General features: G+C 37.0%; 1 protein-coding gene across 3 annotated transcripts in view; it reads left to right on the top strand.

Moving 5' to 3' along the window:
• LOC125237242 overlaps positions 1 to 15,440 on the top strand; it is a 236,611-nt gene extending 221,171 nt beyond the window's left edge. For all 3 annotated transcript variants that reach the window (XM_048144256.1, XM_048144257.1, XM_048144258.1), the window contains exons 5-11: positions 249 to 516; positions 1,387 to 1,503; positions 7,010 to 7,089; positions 7,786 to 7,891; positions 8,452 to 8,595; positions 8,885 to 8,966; positions 9,330 to 15,440. In XM_048144256.1, coding sequence (XP_048000213.1) covers positions 249 to 516; positions 1,387 to 1,503; positions 7,010 to 7,089; positions 7,786 to 7,891; positions 8,452 to 8,595; positions 8,885 to 8,966; positions 9,330 to 13,795 — 5,263 coding nt within the window. In that variant the 3' untranslated portion in view covers positions 13,796 to 15,440. The remainder of the gene's footprint in view (positions 1 to 248; positions 517 to 1,386; positions 1,504 to 7,009; positions 7,090 to 7,785; positions 7,892 to 8,451; positions 8,596 to 8,884; positions 8,967 to 9,329) is intronic.
• The last annotated feature ends 1,385 nt before the right edge of the window (positions 15,441 to 16,825 follow it).

The following is a 16,825-nucleotide window of genomic DNA, read 5'->3' as shown; positions in this document are numbered from 1 at the left end:
GTAACCTAAGGAATACGCGAAGAATTATCAGACACATTGACGACTTACGGACGAGGTAAAATCCTGCAGCAAAAAGGTGAAAAAATGTTTGGAGAAGTTATTTTAGAAGGTGTTCGCAAGAAGTTGTTCATTCAGAACTGGAAATACAGTGGCGACAAAAAAAAGTAAAAGTAAACTAATTTAGGTCCTGATCTGCTGATAATATGTGTCAAGTCCAATACTTTAAAGAAATCCCCTCTCAATTCCAGATCCCTCTGTGAAGAGCTGAACACCTGCCGCCTTGACGCCACCTGCATCGCTCGCTGCTTCGTCAACAACACCTCCGGCTTCTCCGTGTACACATCTTATTGCACCGGCTACCCCCGCACCATGGCGCGGCTGGCGGAGCTGGCCGGCCGCAGCCAGAGCGCGCGCGAGTTTAGAGAGCGGCAGCTGGCTTTAGGACACCCGTTGCCGCTGGCAAGCTACTTGCTGAAGCCGGTGCAGAGGATACTCAAGTACCACCTGTTGCTGCAGGTCAGATTTTTGGGCTTTAAGTAGATTAGGTGGAAGTCGATGCAAGGTTTTCGGTCACCTATTAATTTCGCAGAACAAAATTCATTCGGGCGTCATAAATAGGTAGGTAATCGTCGTTTTATAGGTTTTCCTATACCTGGTGATGGTAGCAATTTCTTTCTTCAATTATCTTGGCGCCCCATATAGTACTACTATCTATAGGGCGCCAAGATATTTTGCAGAATAACGTTTTTAATAGTGTCGTAAATATCAATACTGCTGTTGCAGGATAGCGATATCGTTTTGATTTGTATAGGTACATTAGGTACATATGTTTTATTAATTACTAAAAGGCGTTTAATAGAATATGCACAACATGACGGGGTAATCATATTTGTTGAGGACATTTTACTTAATGCTAAAGATCTGACAATTAACAAAAATATTGGGCAGCGAAAAGTTTAGGTGCAAGTGGGACAAGAAGTAATGGAGACTATCGACCACGAGTGGTGTACGCCAAGGATGTACACTCGCCCCGCAGCTGTTCAATATTTATACGATATTGATGTTTACAGAGTCAATAGAAAATGCATAGGAAGGGTTCTGTAAATGGCAGTTTAATAAATAATGTTATGCTAACAATATTACTAAAATAATTACAGAATGAAGTGCCTTGCGTTATCCCGGCATTTGCCATGGCTCAAGGTAGCCTGGGGTCCCTTTGACAACTAATCCCAAGATTTGGCGTAGGCACTACTTTTACGAAAGCGACTGCCATCTAACCTCCCAACCCGAAGGGTAACTGAAAATTGAATGAACTACTGATCTCAAACCCGTTTCATGTTAACATTCTTGTAACTGTGTTTCTTATAACTTTATTTATAATTTCAGAACGTGGTGAAGCAGAGTGCGACTAGGGAGACAGAGTTCGCGTTGATGCAGATGACGGGCATCGCGCAGCACATCGACGACATGAAGAGGAGACACGAACACGCAGTCAGAGTACAGGTTAGTCTATTGCTGCATGATGTGAATAGAATAGAATAGAAAAAACTTTATTCAGGACGCTTAAACAATATAAATTACAAAAGCATGTCACAATAATTGTATTTAAACGTCACTGAAAAGGTTTCCACTCAGCTTGGTGTCAGGTTCCTTTTCGATACTTTGACGCTGGTCTTCCTTGGTAACCCTTCCGTTACATACAAACGGAACAAATATGTATAATCAGGATATAATAACATTATAACCACCAGACAAAAACATGTTATACTAAACTAAGTAAACTAAACAGTATAGTAAGCCACGACACATAATCAAGAGAAACAAGTTTTTATTTTTAACACGCTTTTATTAGGTCGTCGTGTATGTAACTATGTATGTAATGGAATCTAAGGAAGCTAATTTAACCATCTTCCAGGAGTCGTAGCGTAATGAAAATTGGCAGCTATATGTAGTTCCGATGACAATACAATAATATGGTACTGTTGAGCTGATCTGATGATGGAGTCGGAAGATATGAACTGGAACTACATGATGGAACATCGTATCATAGCCGTTTTTGGGTTTCTTAGAAAAGTCTTGTAATGAACTTTGACTACAATTAGGTTTCAAGGTCTGATGATGAAGCCGAAAGATATGAACTGGAACTACATGATGGAACATCGTATCATAGCTGTTTTTGGGTTTCTTAGAAAAGTCTTGTAATGAACTTTGACTACGATTAGGTTTCAAGGTCTGATAATGGAGCCGGAAGATATGAACTGGAACTACATGATGGAACATCGTATCATAGCTGTTTTTGGGCTTCTTAGGAAAGTCTTGTAATGAACTTTGACTACAATTAGGTTTCAAGGTCTGATGATGGAGCCGGAAGATATGAGCTGGAACTACATGATGGAACATCGTATCATAGCTGTTTTTGGGCTTCTTAGAAAAGTATTGTAATGAACTTTGACTACGATTAGGTTTCAAGGTCTGATGATGGAGCCGGAAGATATGAACTGGAACTACATGATGGAACATCGTATCATAGCTGTTTTTGGGCTTCTTAGAAAAGTCTTGTAATGAACTTTGACTACGATTAGGTTTCAAGGTCTGATGATGGAGCCGGAAGATATGAACTGGAACTACATGATGGAACATCGTATCATAGCTGTTTTTGGGCTTCTTAGAAAAGTATTGTAATGAACTATGACTACGATTAGGTTTCAAGGCCTGATGATGGTGCCGGAAGATAAGAACAGAAAAAAGGGGGGGGGGCTCGAGGGGGAAGCATGAAAGAAAGATCAACGTAGTATTTAAAATAAGTTGGGTTAGCGTTTTCTTGTGACCTTTCAGAGCAAACAAAGGGGGCTCGGGGGCGAAGCCCCCGCATAAAAGAAAGATCATCGTTGTATTTAAAATAAGTTGGGTTAAGGTTTTCTTGTGATTCTTAAGAGTAAAGAAAAGGGGCTCGGGGGCGAAGCCCCCGCATGAAAGAAATATCAACGTAGTATTTAGAATAAGTTGGGTTAGCGTTTTCTTGTGACCTTTAAGAGCAAAAAAGGGGGCTCGGGGGCGAAGCTCCCGCATGAAAGAAAGATCAACGTAGTATTTAAGATAAGTTGGGTTAGCGTTTTCTTGTGACCTTTAAGAGAAAACAAAGGGGGCTCGGGGGCGAAGCCCCCGCATAAAAGAAAGATAAACGTTGTATTTAAAATAAGTTGGGTTAGGGTTTTCTTGTCACCCTTAAGAGTAACGAAAAGGGGGCTCGGGGGCGAAGCCCCCGCATAAAAGAAAGATCAACGTAGTATTTAAAATAAGTTGGGTTAGGGTTTTCTTGTGACCCTTAAGAGTAACGACAAGGGGGCTCGGGGGCGAAGCCCCCGCATAAAATAAAGATCAACGTAGTATTTAAAATAAGTTGGGTTAGCGTTTTCTTGTGACCTTTAAGAGCAAACAAAGGGGGCTCGGGGGCGAAGCCCCCTCGCGTGAAAGAAAGATCAACGTTGTATTTAAAATAAGTTGGTTTAGGGTTTTCTTGTGACCCTTAAGAGCAAACAAAGGGGGCTCGGGGGCGAAGCCCCCGCATAAAAGAAAGATCAACGTTGTTTTTAAAATAAGTTGGGTTAGCGTTTTCTTGTGACCTTTAAGAGCAAACAAAGGGGGGTTTGGGGGCGAAGCCCCCGCATAAAAGAAAGATTAACGTAGTATTTAAAATAAGTTGGGTTAGCGTTTTCTTGTGACCTTTAAGAGCAAACAAAGGGGGCTCGGGGGCGAAGCCCCCGCATAAAAGAAAGATCAACGTTGTATTTAAAATAAGTTGGGTTAGCGTTTTATTGTGACCTTTAAGAGCAAACAAAGGGGGCTCGGAGGGCGAAGCCCCCGCATGAAAGAAAGATCAACGTTGTATTTAAAATAAGTTGGGTTAGGGTTTTCTTGTTACCCTTAAGAGTAACGAAAAGGGGGGCTCGGGGGCGAAGCCCCCGCATAAAAGAAAGATTAACGTAGTATTTAAAATAAGTTGGGTTAGCGTTTTCTTGTTACCTTTCAGAGCAAACAAAGGGGGGCTCGGGGGGCGAAGCCCCCGCATAAAAGAAAGATTAACGTAGTATTTAAAATAAGTTGGGTTAGCGTTTTCTTGTGACCTTTAAGAGCAAACAAAGGGGGCTCGGGGGCGAAGCCCCCGCATAAAAGAAAGATCAACGTTGTATTTAAAATAAGTTGGGTTAGCGTTTTCTTGTGACCTTTAAGAGTAAACAAAGGGGGCTCGGGGGCAAAGCCCCCGCATGAAAGAAAGATCAACGTTGTATTTAAAATAAGTTGGGTTAGGGTTTTCTTGTTACCCTTAAGAGTAACGAAAAGGGGGGCTCGGGGGGCGAAGCCCCCGCATAAGAGAAAGATTAACGTAGTATTTAAAATAAGTTGGGTTAGCGTTTTCTTGTTACCTTCCAGAGCAAACAAAGGGGGGCTCGGGGGGCGAAGCCCCCGCATAAAAGAAAGATCAACGTTGTATTTAAAATAAGTTGGGTTAAGGTTTTCTTGTGACCCGTAAGAGTAAAGAAAAGGGGGGCTCGGGGGCGAAGCCCCCCGCATGAAAGAAAGATCAACGTAGTATTTAGAATAAGTTGGGTTAGCGTTTTCTTGTGACCTTTAAGAGCAAACAAAGGGGGGCTCAGGGGGCAAAGCCCCCCGCATGAAAGAAAGATCAACGTAGTATTTAAGATAAGTTGGGTTAGCGTTTTCTTGTGACCTTTAAGAGCAAACAAAGGGGGGCTCGGGGGAGGAAGCCCCCCGCATAAAAGAAAGATCAACGTTGTATTTAAAATAAGTTGGGTAATGGTTTTCCTGTGACCCTTAAGAGCAAATAAAGGGGGGCTCGGCAAAAAAGAAATACTTAAATTTTGTTTGAATTAGTTGAAATGTTTTTTTTTTATTTTATTATAAATGGGCTTACTCTTGACCACAGACTAGCTAAAGGCAAAGACGTGGCCTACGATGGAGTGAGCTCGCCCAGAAGATGCCTGTTCACTCTTGATTTGAAGGTTGCCGGGTTATATGAGCTCGGAAATATAGCCGCCGGCAAGGAATACCACTCCTTGGCAATGTGACAATATTTTCTAATCGAGTCAAACAAAATCCCACTAGCTGAGAGCTTCAAAACAATGTATGGCGAAAGTATGTCTCTCTAATGTCTTCAAAAAGTCCGCGATTGCACATGTCTATATTGTCTATCTTTTACGGATAACTTACTAGGTATAAACATTTTTATGATAATACCGTAATACGAAGGTAGCCGCTAGTTATTATTAAGTAGCAATTAGCAATAAGTACACGTTAAGCCATAAATGGCATGTAAAATCCGCCTACTTGAAATAAATTTATGTATAAATGTTAAAAGTATTTCATTATTAATGACTAAAAAGTATAAAATAAATTAATAGTTTAAAAACACTATAAAACACGCTTTTATAAATGCACGTAAAAGCCAAAAATAAATTATGGATCGTTCAAGTTGTCTCTATTTGTGAGCTGAAGTTTAAAAACTATGTGCTTTTAATTATAATATTTGATTGTAAAAGCGTGGGGCGCTGGAACAGGAAAGACTTTCTTGTAAACAAATACTAATCCGAACTTCCTGGCGAATGAAGTTGCATAAGAACATAACGTTTACATATGCCGCCTAAGGGTTACCAAAGAGAACCAAAGATATCTCGTCCACGAACAAGAACTCTGCATCCTGTCACTGTAGACACTTTCCCCTTTTGTACTTTGATTACCGGAAAAAAGCGGCGTTCTAAGTGTCGGTGACTGTCGACTCTCCTCGCTACTAGCGCATATTTTGTCTGAGTTCGACAAACTGGTACCTACTTTGAACACTGACTTTTAATTAATTTGACTGTTTAATGTAGAACCTACTAGTCATGCTGCAACTCCAGTTAGCGCGTCAATCTGTGTAACCTCCTTCCCGTAACATAGCATAATTTGATTTATCAGCAAGTTATACAAAAAGTCTTTCCTGTTCCAGCGCCCCACGCTTTTACAATCAAATATTATAATTAAAAGCACATAGTTTTTAAACTTCAGCTCACAAATAGAGACAACTTGAACGATCCATAATTTATTTTTGGCTTTTACGTGCATTTATAAAAGCGTGTTTTATAGTGTTTTTTAAACTATTAATTTATTACTTAATCGTATTATTTTATACTTTGACATATTTTTTTTAAATGTGCTGAAGAGTTTGTTTAAAGCAGTGGTGAGCAAAGTATGGCTGGCGGGCCAAGTCCGGCTCGCGAGAGGATTTTATGCAGATGCGGATACATCATTGGTGTAAATTCGAAGGAACTTATCTCTAAAGTTCCTTCGAATTTTGGCCAGCAATGAAAAAAGTTTGCCTACCACTGGTTTATACTATGCCTTGTCAGTCTTGTCAGCAAAGGTAGACGACTTTCAGCGAGTACTGAGCCACGGAACAGAATGTAAGTACGTACATATCGTCACTACTTTTAAAAAAACTTGTATCTTCGTCTGTCAATGAAAAGAAAATTGTAGTAAGTATGTATGGAATGCATATAGACTTACTGCGTTTTAACTTTGAGGAACAGCGTGAGATACGAGATTTTTTGAAAGTAGTGACGATATAATAAAAATTGCCGGTTTTTTGACTTCCGCACACAAAATCCCGACCAGAGCTCTGATCACCATAACTTTCGTCTTATTATAATTGAAATTAAGTTTAGAAGTACAAATCAAACTTTAAGTCTATGAGACATTTCCTAAGAGGGTGCGTCTTAGTGGATGGGCCAAAGTAGTCACACAATAGTTATGGGCCAAGTTGAGCCTGTGAGGCAAAAATCCAATAACAACTTGGTAATTTTCTCAAACAAAATTGACCTTATGCCCTTAGGTACTTTTAGTAGGCAGTTGACTTACAATATATGTTGTGTTTTGTTTTACTAGCTGGTAACTAAGAGCAACTGAGTGGGTAATCCTCTAGTCTTACGTAATGTATGGTATTTTTACATTTCAGGAGATCCAATCGCTCCTGTACGGCTGGACTGGACCGGATCTGACCACGTACGGGGAGCTGTGTGCCGAAGGGACATTCAGGTTTGTAAGCATTTCTTCTAAGAGAGAAATAAAAAATGTAATAAGTACCTAAACATTATTTTTTTCCCCATAATTTTACACCATATCTTAAAGTAGTCATAACCAACGAAGTAACAATCGCTGAGTCATAACATAAGCGTGATATCTTTATGGAACGGACAGACCCTTGTTTTCTAGTGAATTACGGTCGATGGCGCTACAACCCTTTGTGAATCATGGCTTCCTTCAGTTGTCGCAATTGGCAACGCTCCTTGGTAAACCTAATTCCTCATTTAAGTCATTAATTTAATCTTTGATCTTCTCCCACACAATCAAGCCTTCTTTTGCAATTTTTAGGGGCTCGTATAACTAACTGCCAACAATAGTCTTATTTATAAATAAATATTGGGGACACCTTACACAGATCAACTTAGTCCCAAACTAAGCAAAGCTTGTAATATGGGTGCTAAGCGACGATATACATACTTAAATATATAAATACATACGTATATACATAGAAAACATCCATGACTCAGGAACAAATATCTGTGCTCATCACACAAATAAATGCCCTTACCGGGATTCGAACCTAGGACCGCGGCTTAGCAGGCAGGGTCACTACCAACTGAGCCAGGCCGGTCGTCAATTTGAAGTTAAATCAGTTAAGGTTGATACATGCGTAATTGCGTACCCATTTCTTTTATTGTGTGTCCACAGAGTATTCGGCGCGAAGGCGATGCGGCATGCCTTCCTCTTCGACAAAATGCTGCTCGTGACGAAAAACCGCGAGGACGGAATCCTCGCGTACAAGTCTCATATCATGGTGAGTTCTAGTTTCTACTAGATAAAAACATCTTTCTCCTTGCGTTATCCCAAGATTTGGCGTACGCACTAGTTTTACGAAAGCGACTGACATCTGACCTTCCAACACGAAGGGAAGGCCTTACTAGGATTAATTAGCCCGGTTTCCTCGCGATGTTTTCCTTCGTCGAAAAGCGACTGGCGAATATCAAATGACATTTTGCACATAACTTGACTTTTCAATATCTTAGCGGCAAGAAAATTAAGTATTAAAAAAAAAAACAAACAAAAACAGTGCCAATTTATAGTTTGACGAACGACTGAAGTATGAGTAAAGTCAAAATTAATTTAATCATGTCGTCAGTCGACGTCCTGTTACCAAACACAGAAGCAAATGTTTTGTTTTTGAATTTAGAAACCGTTATAAAAAAAGTTAAAATTATATCATAAGTACAAACATTTGTACGCAGGGTCTTAGAAGGTTACATAGAAGGTCTAAGGTGGAGTTCGAAGTTACACTACGTTAACGTAAGTAAGTAAATAGCCAAATCAACACTAATCTATTATAATTCCAAATTTCAGTGTAACAACATGATGCTGGTGGAATCTATCGCGGGCGCACCTCTCTCCTTCCACGTTATACCGTGGGACGCGCCGCGCGCGCAGCTAACGTTGCAAGCTAGATCACCGAGGCACAAGCGGGAATGGACTTTATTGCTTAAGCGGGTAAGATCATATTAAATAAATTAACGTGGCGGTTACGACGTTTTTAAAGCGTGTACGTGCCAATTTAAAAATGGAAGTCAGATACATTCGTCAGTCCAAATGGTAATCTGTGAAACTCATAATGGCCATACAACGACTTTATAAATGATGGTTAATGGTGGTAAGAGCCGTAGGAGGTTATTTCCGTAATAAAAAAAACTTGCAACGTGTCAAGAAAAGAAACAAAAAGCCTGTTACACTTTTCATAATAACTCGTGTTTTTAATCAATAATTGATTTTTTATTTACAGGTAATATTGGAGAACTACAATGCAGTGATCCCGTCTCACGCGAGACAACTTGTGATGGAGCTTGGACAGAACAAAACTGACGGTGAGTTGGTCTCCACAATTTGTTCACAAGCTACGAAGGAATAAAAAAAAGGGATAAAAAAGGGAATACAAAAATAGCATATGGGGTTTAAAAAAACGAAATTTTGCGTTACGTAATTATGGACGGCCCTAAAGTATGGAATTTCTTTAAGTATGGCAATTTTTACGAGACATTTTACGTCTGAATACAGACGAGAGGCTGGAGATCGAAACGAGGTTAAAGACATAGACAACAGAAAACTAAATAGGTGTCTTATTCGTACCATATTTATTGATTATATTTTGTTTTATATGCACCATTCTAATGAAAACCCTTATGCTGTTTTAAAATTGTATTAAATTATTGTATGCGCTTTCTTTACAGATGACATGCTGGCAGAAAAGTCTCACAACCTAATAACGCAAGCTTCTATGAGGAAACAACTCTCAGCACCAGAATACCTAGAGAAACGGAAGCTAGAGCGAGAGAGAAGAAAATCCTTCGAGAACGGAGCGAGAGGCAGAATGAAGAAGAACATGAAATACAGCGTACCTAACAGAAGTACCAGTCAAGACTGTGACTGTGCCCAGGTATCTTTAGAGAAAGGGACAGACTATACATGTGATACTTGTTACATAGATCTCTGCTCTGATTGCGAAGCAGAAATGACCAAAAAAGACAAAGATTGCAGCTGTAACCATGATGATGGTAAAGAAAAATGCCCCGAATGTGATAGAGCATTACAATACATTGATTCAGGTAGCGCTGAACATTTAGAAAGAAAACAATCTGTCTGTAAATGCTCTGATTTTAAATCTTCTCAAGAAAGTTTCGCTAAAGAATATAATGGCTCTTTGAATAAAATCAGAGGATACCATTCTTCTGATAATATTGTAGGTTACACTGACGCTAAAAGTAAAGATGATCTGAGTGACACCAACAATTCTTTAGTTAATGTTAGGAATATACCTAAATCTTGTCTAAAATGCGCGAAGATTAAAGAAAATATTGTAAGTGATTCAACTAGCACTATACATTCAAGGAAATCTAGGTGTAACGACAATGACAAACACAAGATAGACACGTTAAGATCCAAGTCCAAAGAAGATCCCCAACGATCTAAATTGTCTAAAATAGGAACTTGGAGACGAAAGTCTGAACCGGGTCTACAACAGAACACAGCTATCATGGTCAAGAAAAGCTTAGATAGTGATACTGACAGGAACGAAGCGAAAGGTACAGAAAAAATAGAGTTTGAATGTCGTAACTGTGGTTCTAATAAAATCACAAGGAAGGTAAAGAATAGTGAAGGAGTCATAATATCAGACCCTGAAGTTGATGGTAGAAAGGGCAGTAACACCAGTTTGAAACCAACGATTGAAATAAAGATGTATAACACAAAGAAAGTACCAAAGAAAATATCAAAATTAAAGAAAAACAGAGCAAACGGATTACGACTAGGGCCTGATACCACAGCTAAGTTCTATGCTGATTTCTCAACGGATGTGTCCACTGAAAACATTTTACACATTTCTGAATCTACTGACAGTCTGAATGTTGACAAATCTAAAGACAGTACACCTAGTTCAGTTGTACCAGAAACTATTAGCAAAGACGAAGACATTGACGAAGAAACTTATAAGAAGTTAATAGAAAAGACAGATTCTTTTAAAAAGAACGAACTGGAGAAAGTTAAGTACTTAAACAAACAGAAAGTAATAAATGAAGGGTCTGAAACTGAAGAAAAGGTTGAAACAAGAGAAGATGTTCCGAGTGGTGAAGATGGGGAGCAACCTTTGGAGCAAATAATATCGCAACTATTGATGCAGAATCGAGAGTTCCAGAAGTTGTTAAAGAAACAACAACTACGAAATACCGCCCAAAGAAGACACCAGAGACTCCTGAAGTCGCATTCAAATCCTGAACAACCAGTAAATAAACCTAAATATTCCAGGCAAGCTTCGGAAAATTTACTAGTAAATAAGGATGAGCCTGATGATGTACAAGTACTAAGTCCCCCGAATGAAGTAAATGATGCATCGGACGATGATCATATTTACGAGACGTTAAGAGTAGAAAACAGACTTACTGATGGTTTACATACATTAAACTCTAAAAGCAAATCAATCCAGCATACGTCTCACGTTCCTAGACCTAAAAGAATACCTTCACCGCCAAACCCTCTACCACCTAAAGCAAAACATGTAGAATCAGATTATGTTTACCTATCTTTTGACAAACTGAATAAACTACAAGATAGTGAAGGCATCTATGATGTACCTGTCAAATCTCCCGAAAAGGTCAAAACTCATACAGAAGAATGTTATGAGACAATGGAGCATGGTGGTCCTGCTATCGACAATAGCACTGAAAATCTTTATGATAGCCTAATGGAAATATGTAGAAGAAAGAAAGAGACGCCAAACACACTACCCGGGGAATACTTGCCAATGAGTCCCGACCAAAGTCCTAATACACCTGAGATCTGGCTTAGTAGACAAAAAGAACATTTCAACGTATCAAGAGACAGAAAATCTGGTTCTTTACCAAGAAGCTTCCAAGTAATAGCAAATAACCAAGAAGAAAATAACCTAAGCTCATTCAAATGTAAACCTAACAGTAACAGTAAGACTTATTTAAACAGAGATGGAAAGGTTTTGAGTACAGATAGGCCGTTCACAATCGCATCAGACAAAAGTGAAATTAGTTACGATGATGTAGAAAACTACATGAGTGAAGGAGACATACTTAAATTCAACAAAACTACCAACTCCAATGACAGCGATTACGTACAAAACATCAGTCAATCTACATTAGAATTAGAACAAGAAATAGACAAGTGCTACAAAAATAATTTTGAAAAGAATCTCGACGCTAATAAAAATGAAAACTTGCTTACTGTTTCTCAACCAAACTTGAATGCTTCTACTACGTCATCGTGCGAAGTATTACCGTTAGAAAGCAGCGATGACAAGAAAGATATTAACGTAATTCATCCAGAACATAAGATTTACAAACCAACTAGCAATATGCTGTCTCTTAAAAATGTTTTAAGTCGATTTAAAAATAGATCACCTCCGAAAAATACTGAATATACTGAGATAAACGCTAACGACCAAAGTAGTCCTGAAATAAAATCGGAAACAAAGAGTCCTACAAGTGAAAAGCGACCAGGCTTAAATCCAAGAAGCTACTCCAAAAACCTTTTACAAAGGTTTAGAAGTATTATAGGAGATGAACACGCTGATGACAATCAGAATAGAAATGAAACTAAGAAAAACACTGGTGATATAAATAATTCAGTGAAAACTGATATCAAAGTAGTTATCACATCAACAGATGCAAGTCCTACGACATCTACCATAGTGTATTCCGCCAACAATGACCCTATGAGTAAAAGTGTCTATGAACAAACTACTTTGACAGAAAGTCAAAATGAAAAGAATAATTTAGAGACTTTATCACACAGTTGTGATAATATTCCCCAAAAGCCTGAAGTACACAGACCAAATTACGAAAAGAGCGTAAGCATGGTGACTAACATATCAAATGCGTCTTCTCCGTCCAAATCTAGTAGTAACTCCTATCAGAGTATAAATAAACTACCAATTTATATGCAAGGTAGTAAACATTTAGGGGCCAGGATAGCCCAACGCGAGTATGTAGATCCCGTTACGTTAATGAAAGAGAAATCTGCCTTAAAAAATGTAAATGTACTTATTAATAAAAATGCCGTGAGACCTGATAGTTTATTTTCAAATTCATCATTCGTAACTACTTCTAGCGAAAGCGCAGATCACGAAATAAAGCAAGAAATTAAAAAGGATAACAACAAGGATTCGAAAAATGCTAATGCAGACGAGAGTTTCTACGAAAAGTCATTTGAGAAAATAGAGCATGTGATCGATGAAGACGTGTACAGAGATTCAGCTGTCTATTCCGATCAAGAAGAAATCGAAGAATCTAAAACTGAATCGTCTGAAGTAAAATCGGTTAGCAAAACTGTTTCAAGAATTGAAAGTATCAAACACAGTTCGTCATTTAGAGCACAAAGGGTAACCGTAACATCTAGTGTTTGTAATACTAAAGCTACAGTAGCAAAGAAAATCCCTGAAATTAATGTTAAACCTAAAACTGATCAGAAACCTTTAGATAAAGATAAGCCGAAAGCACCTCCTGTTCCAATCAAACCAAAAATTACGAGTATCCCTACACCCATGGCTAAAGCTGTAACAATAAATAAAAATAATCTAGTAAAAACTCAAGAGCAGTCATCATCAGAGTCAGTTAACATGAAAATTATTCGAAGAAATACTAGTTATATTCACAAAACGAAATCTGAAAATGTAGAAACAACCGAAGACAAAGTCGAAGTGAAAGTTAATGAAAATTCTAAAGAGATAGATGGTTCTGGGATACCTAAGCCATCAGGTAACATACAAATCAAGAGACTAAGTTTTGAAAGAGCCAGTCTCGACTCGGCAACAAGAAAAATAAAAACAAATGAAGCTAAAAGAACGTCAGTGGAACCACAGAAAACGTCAAAGAGCGTTCTTGAGAGGCGAATGGAGATTGAAATGATGTCGAAAAGCTTGGCCAAGCCAAGTCAGATAGCGCAGAAGCCAGGGACAAAACCGAAACCGATTTCGACTAAAGTTGCGAGTTTCGAACGAAGTGTAAGCGAAGTTAGAGGCTCTAAAGTTAGTTTTGAAAGAAGTGTCAGTGAGGCTAAAAAAGATGAAGTTGTTAATGAGTCTACTGTTTCGAATGAAGAAAGGGAAGAGAATAAGGAAGGTAGTGATGACCCGAAAAGTAGTTGGGTGAAGCAAGTTGTTAATAAATTCCAATGAGCTTAATTTTTTAACACTATTAATGTATTAGAACTTGAAAAATACTGAGTAGGTACATTAGATTTTTGGAATGAGTGATCATATTCTCAAAGAAGTAGTAATTTTTGACGGTGTATTTGATTTAAAAATTACTTTGATATACTAATGTAAAACTGATTTCAAATTATGTAATATCATAAATGCTTCAAATGTGACATTTTAAAAAGCTGCACAAGACGTAAATATTTGAAAAATCCTGATAAACTGACAGCAATTTAAATATTATGCTCTCCTTCTAAACGTAAAGAATTGCATTTAAAATCCGTCTGATTTTGTACACCACTTTTAAATCCAATATACACGTAGACGTAAATATAAGCGTAATTGTTGATTGTAAATATTTTAACTGTCAAACCTCCCTGAGCTTTGATATCTTGTGCCATAGACAAGAGAAGATAATTTAGTATATATTTTATCATATTACTCTATGCACAAATTAGGGACGCACAAAGAGGCATGGTCGAAAACTGTGATGAAAAATTAATAATTTGAATTTTCATCTGACGTATGTATTCTTTGTGCATTCCATATCTTATGCTCACTATGTAAATATAATTGTTAAAAATGCTTATTTTGCTATGTATTTATTCAAAAGTGCCATTGCAAAAGATATCTCATTAGGTGTATTCACAAAAATAATATTTTCCGTGCAATTTGATTAACGATTTACTTAAATGTATTTATTTTTTTATAGATTTAGTTTTTGTTGTAGTTACTAACACCAAAAAGTAGATTTTGTTTATAGTATTATTTTTACTAATTTTATACTATATGTTGCTGTTTATTTTTTAACCTTTGACATTAGTTTGTTAATTTAATTTTCGCGTATTAGTACATTGACATTTTGTTTCAATAGAAGTATTTTTAAGACATTTTCTACTTAATTTGTCGAGACTGCTAGGAAGGTAAGACTATAAATTTATCAATTTAACAGGTTTTAACACTTAAATAATCAGACATATATGAGCTTCTGAACGGATGAAAGGTTTTCTTACAGATTTGTTTTAATTAATTACACAAAATTATTGACAGTTTATTTTAAAATAAACTAGTATTTTTATTATTCTATATTGTAATTTTTTTATCTTCTATTAAAGCCAAGTTCATATATTTCTGGTAAAAATAGTTAAAATGAACTAACACTACAATTAATTGCGTATTCTATAAAATTAAATATCACGAATATTTTTATAAAATGTCAAGTTATATCCCAACGATTTAGACCAAGAGCCAGTAACTCAAATAATCACATTTTTGTAACATTTTCTACTGACGTTAAGCCTTGCTGGCAAGAAAAGAAAATGACAAGCAGCTACTGGTTTTAATTAAAAGGTATACCATTGTGTATTATAAACGTCAAACATGAAATCATATCATAAGGCGTACTCTGAAATTAATCTGAAACTATATCGTTCTTTTTCGATTCCCTAGATGTGGTGAAAAGGATAGAACGATAGGATGATGTTTGATGCAATTTTTAATGGAATTGAATAATACATGGATGGTACCTATACTACTTACATGTAAGGTAGCAACGATTAGATAAGTATTACTAATCTTTACAATATCAAGGTAGCCTTTGATAACAATAAACATTTTTTCTTAACATTTTGTTTAATTTACACCCTTGATGAGGACCCTCAGAATGTTTGCGTTATTAAAAAACAAACTCGCCGTTTTGGGCGTCATATCTAGATAGTAGATACCTACGTGCATAATATAATGCACGCGTGCCTCGAATTTTACGGTTAATAACGTATAAAATAAATAAATAAATATTGGGGACACCTTACACAGATCAACTTAGCCCTAAACTAAGCAAAGCTTGTACTATGGGTGCTAAGCGACGACAAACATACTTAAATAGATAAATACATACTTATATATATATATATATATATATATATATATATATATATATATATATATATATATATATATATATATATATATATATATATATATATATATATATATATATATATATATATATATATAGAAAACATCCATGACTCAGGAAAAAATATCTGTGCTCATCACACAAATTAATTCCCTTACCGGGATTCGAACCCAGGACCGCGGCTTAGCAGACAGGGTCACTACCGACTGAGCCAGACCGGTCGTCAATAGTACCTTAACTTTATTTGTAATTGCAATAAATAGTGAATTTGCTGTCTATTTCTCTTAACTTGACTTTACAGAGCGTGCTCCAATTCCAATACTTACTTAAAATTTAAAAATAAGTGATTTTGATAGCAAGTGTTATGTTTAAAATCATAATTTCATAGAAATTTGACGATACATGACATACATGTACAGTTGCACATTCTGTCTGTACTGTACTGTGCATTCAAAATCGCAAGATATTGCAGACAAGCTAGGACTTATTGAAGGTAATGTAGATAAATACAAATGCCTACCGTACTTAGCAAAGACCCCCAAATGGCACGTCGATGTTACGAGGGCACGCGACGCGATGGCGCCTCCTTGCACCGCTGAAAATGGATTACACCGTCTGAGCTTACAGAAAAATGTTGATAACCCCAGCAAAATCATCTACACAAGGTTCTTGGAACGTATTTGTTTACAAACATTATTGATAACTGAGCCAATATTATTACTCTTCAATACATTTCGGAGCCACCTAGGTTGGGTGTTCTGTGCCACCTAGCAACTAATATCAATTAAGTACTTAGTTGCGTTTGTAGTTAAGTAGCTGCAGCACTGTAAATAAATTATATTTATAAAACTACGCTAATAATTTAAATGTACGAGTAAATGTGTAGAGAAGAAATCAACTTTATCTCCACAACACTGAGCGATAAAATTGATTGTAATCAAAAGGTGTAATGTTGGTGGTTTCATTATGTCAATAGCCTTCTTATTGTAATCCAAGCCGACTACAGATGACGTCAATTTTCTACTATATTCTTGTATATACTTGTACTTTGCTATACATGCATTTAAATATAAATGTGTTTAAATTAATCC

Source organism: Leguminivora glycinivorella, chromosome 20, assembly GCF_023078275.1.
Source record: "Leguminivora glycinivorella isolate SPB_JAAS2020 chromosome 20, LegGlyc_1.1, whole genome shotgun sequence".
NCBI classification, from domain to species: Eukaryota; Metazoa; Arthropoda; class Insecta; order Lepidoptera; family Tortricidae; genus Leguminivora; species Leguminivora glycinivorella.
This window is presented reverse-complemented; position numbering and strand designations above follow the sequence as displayed.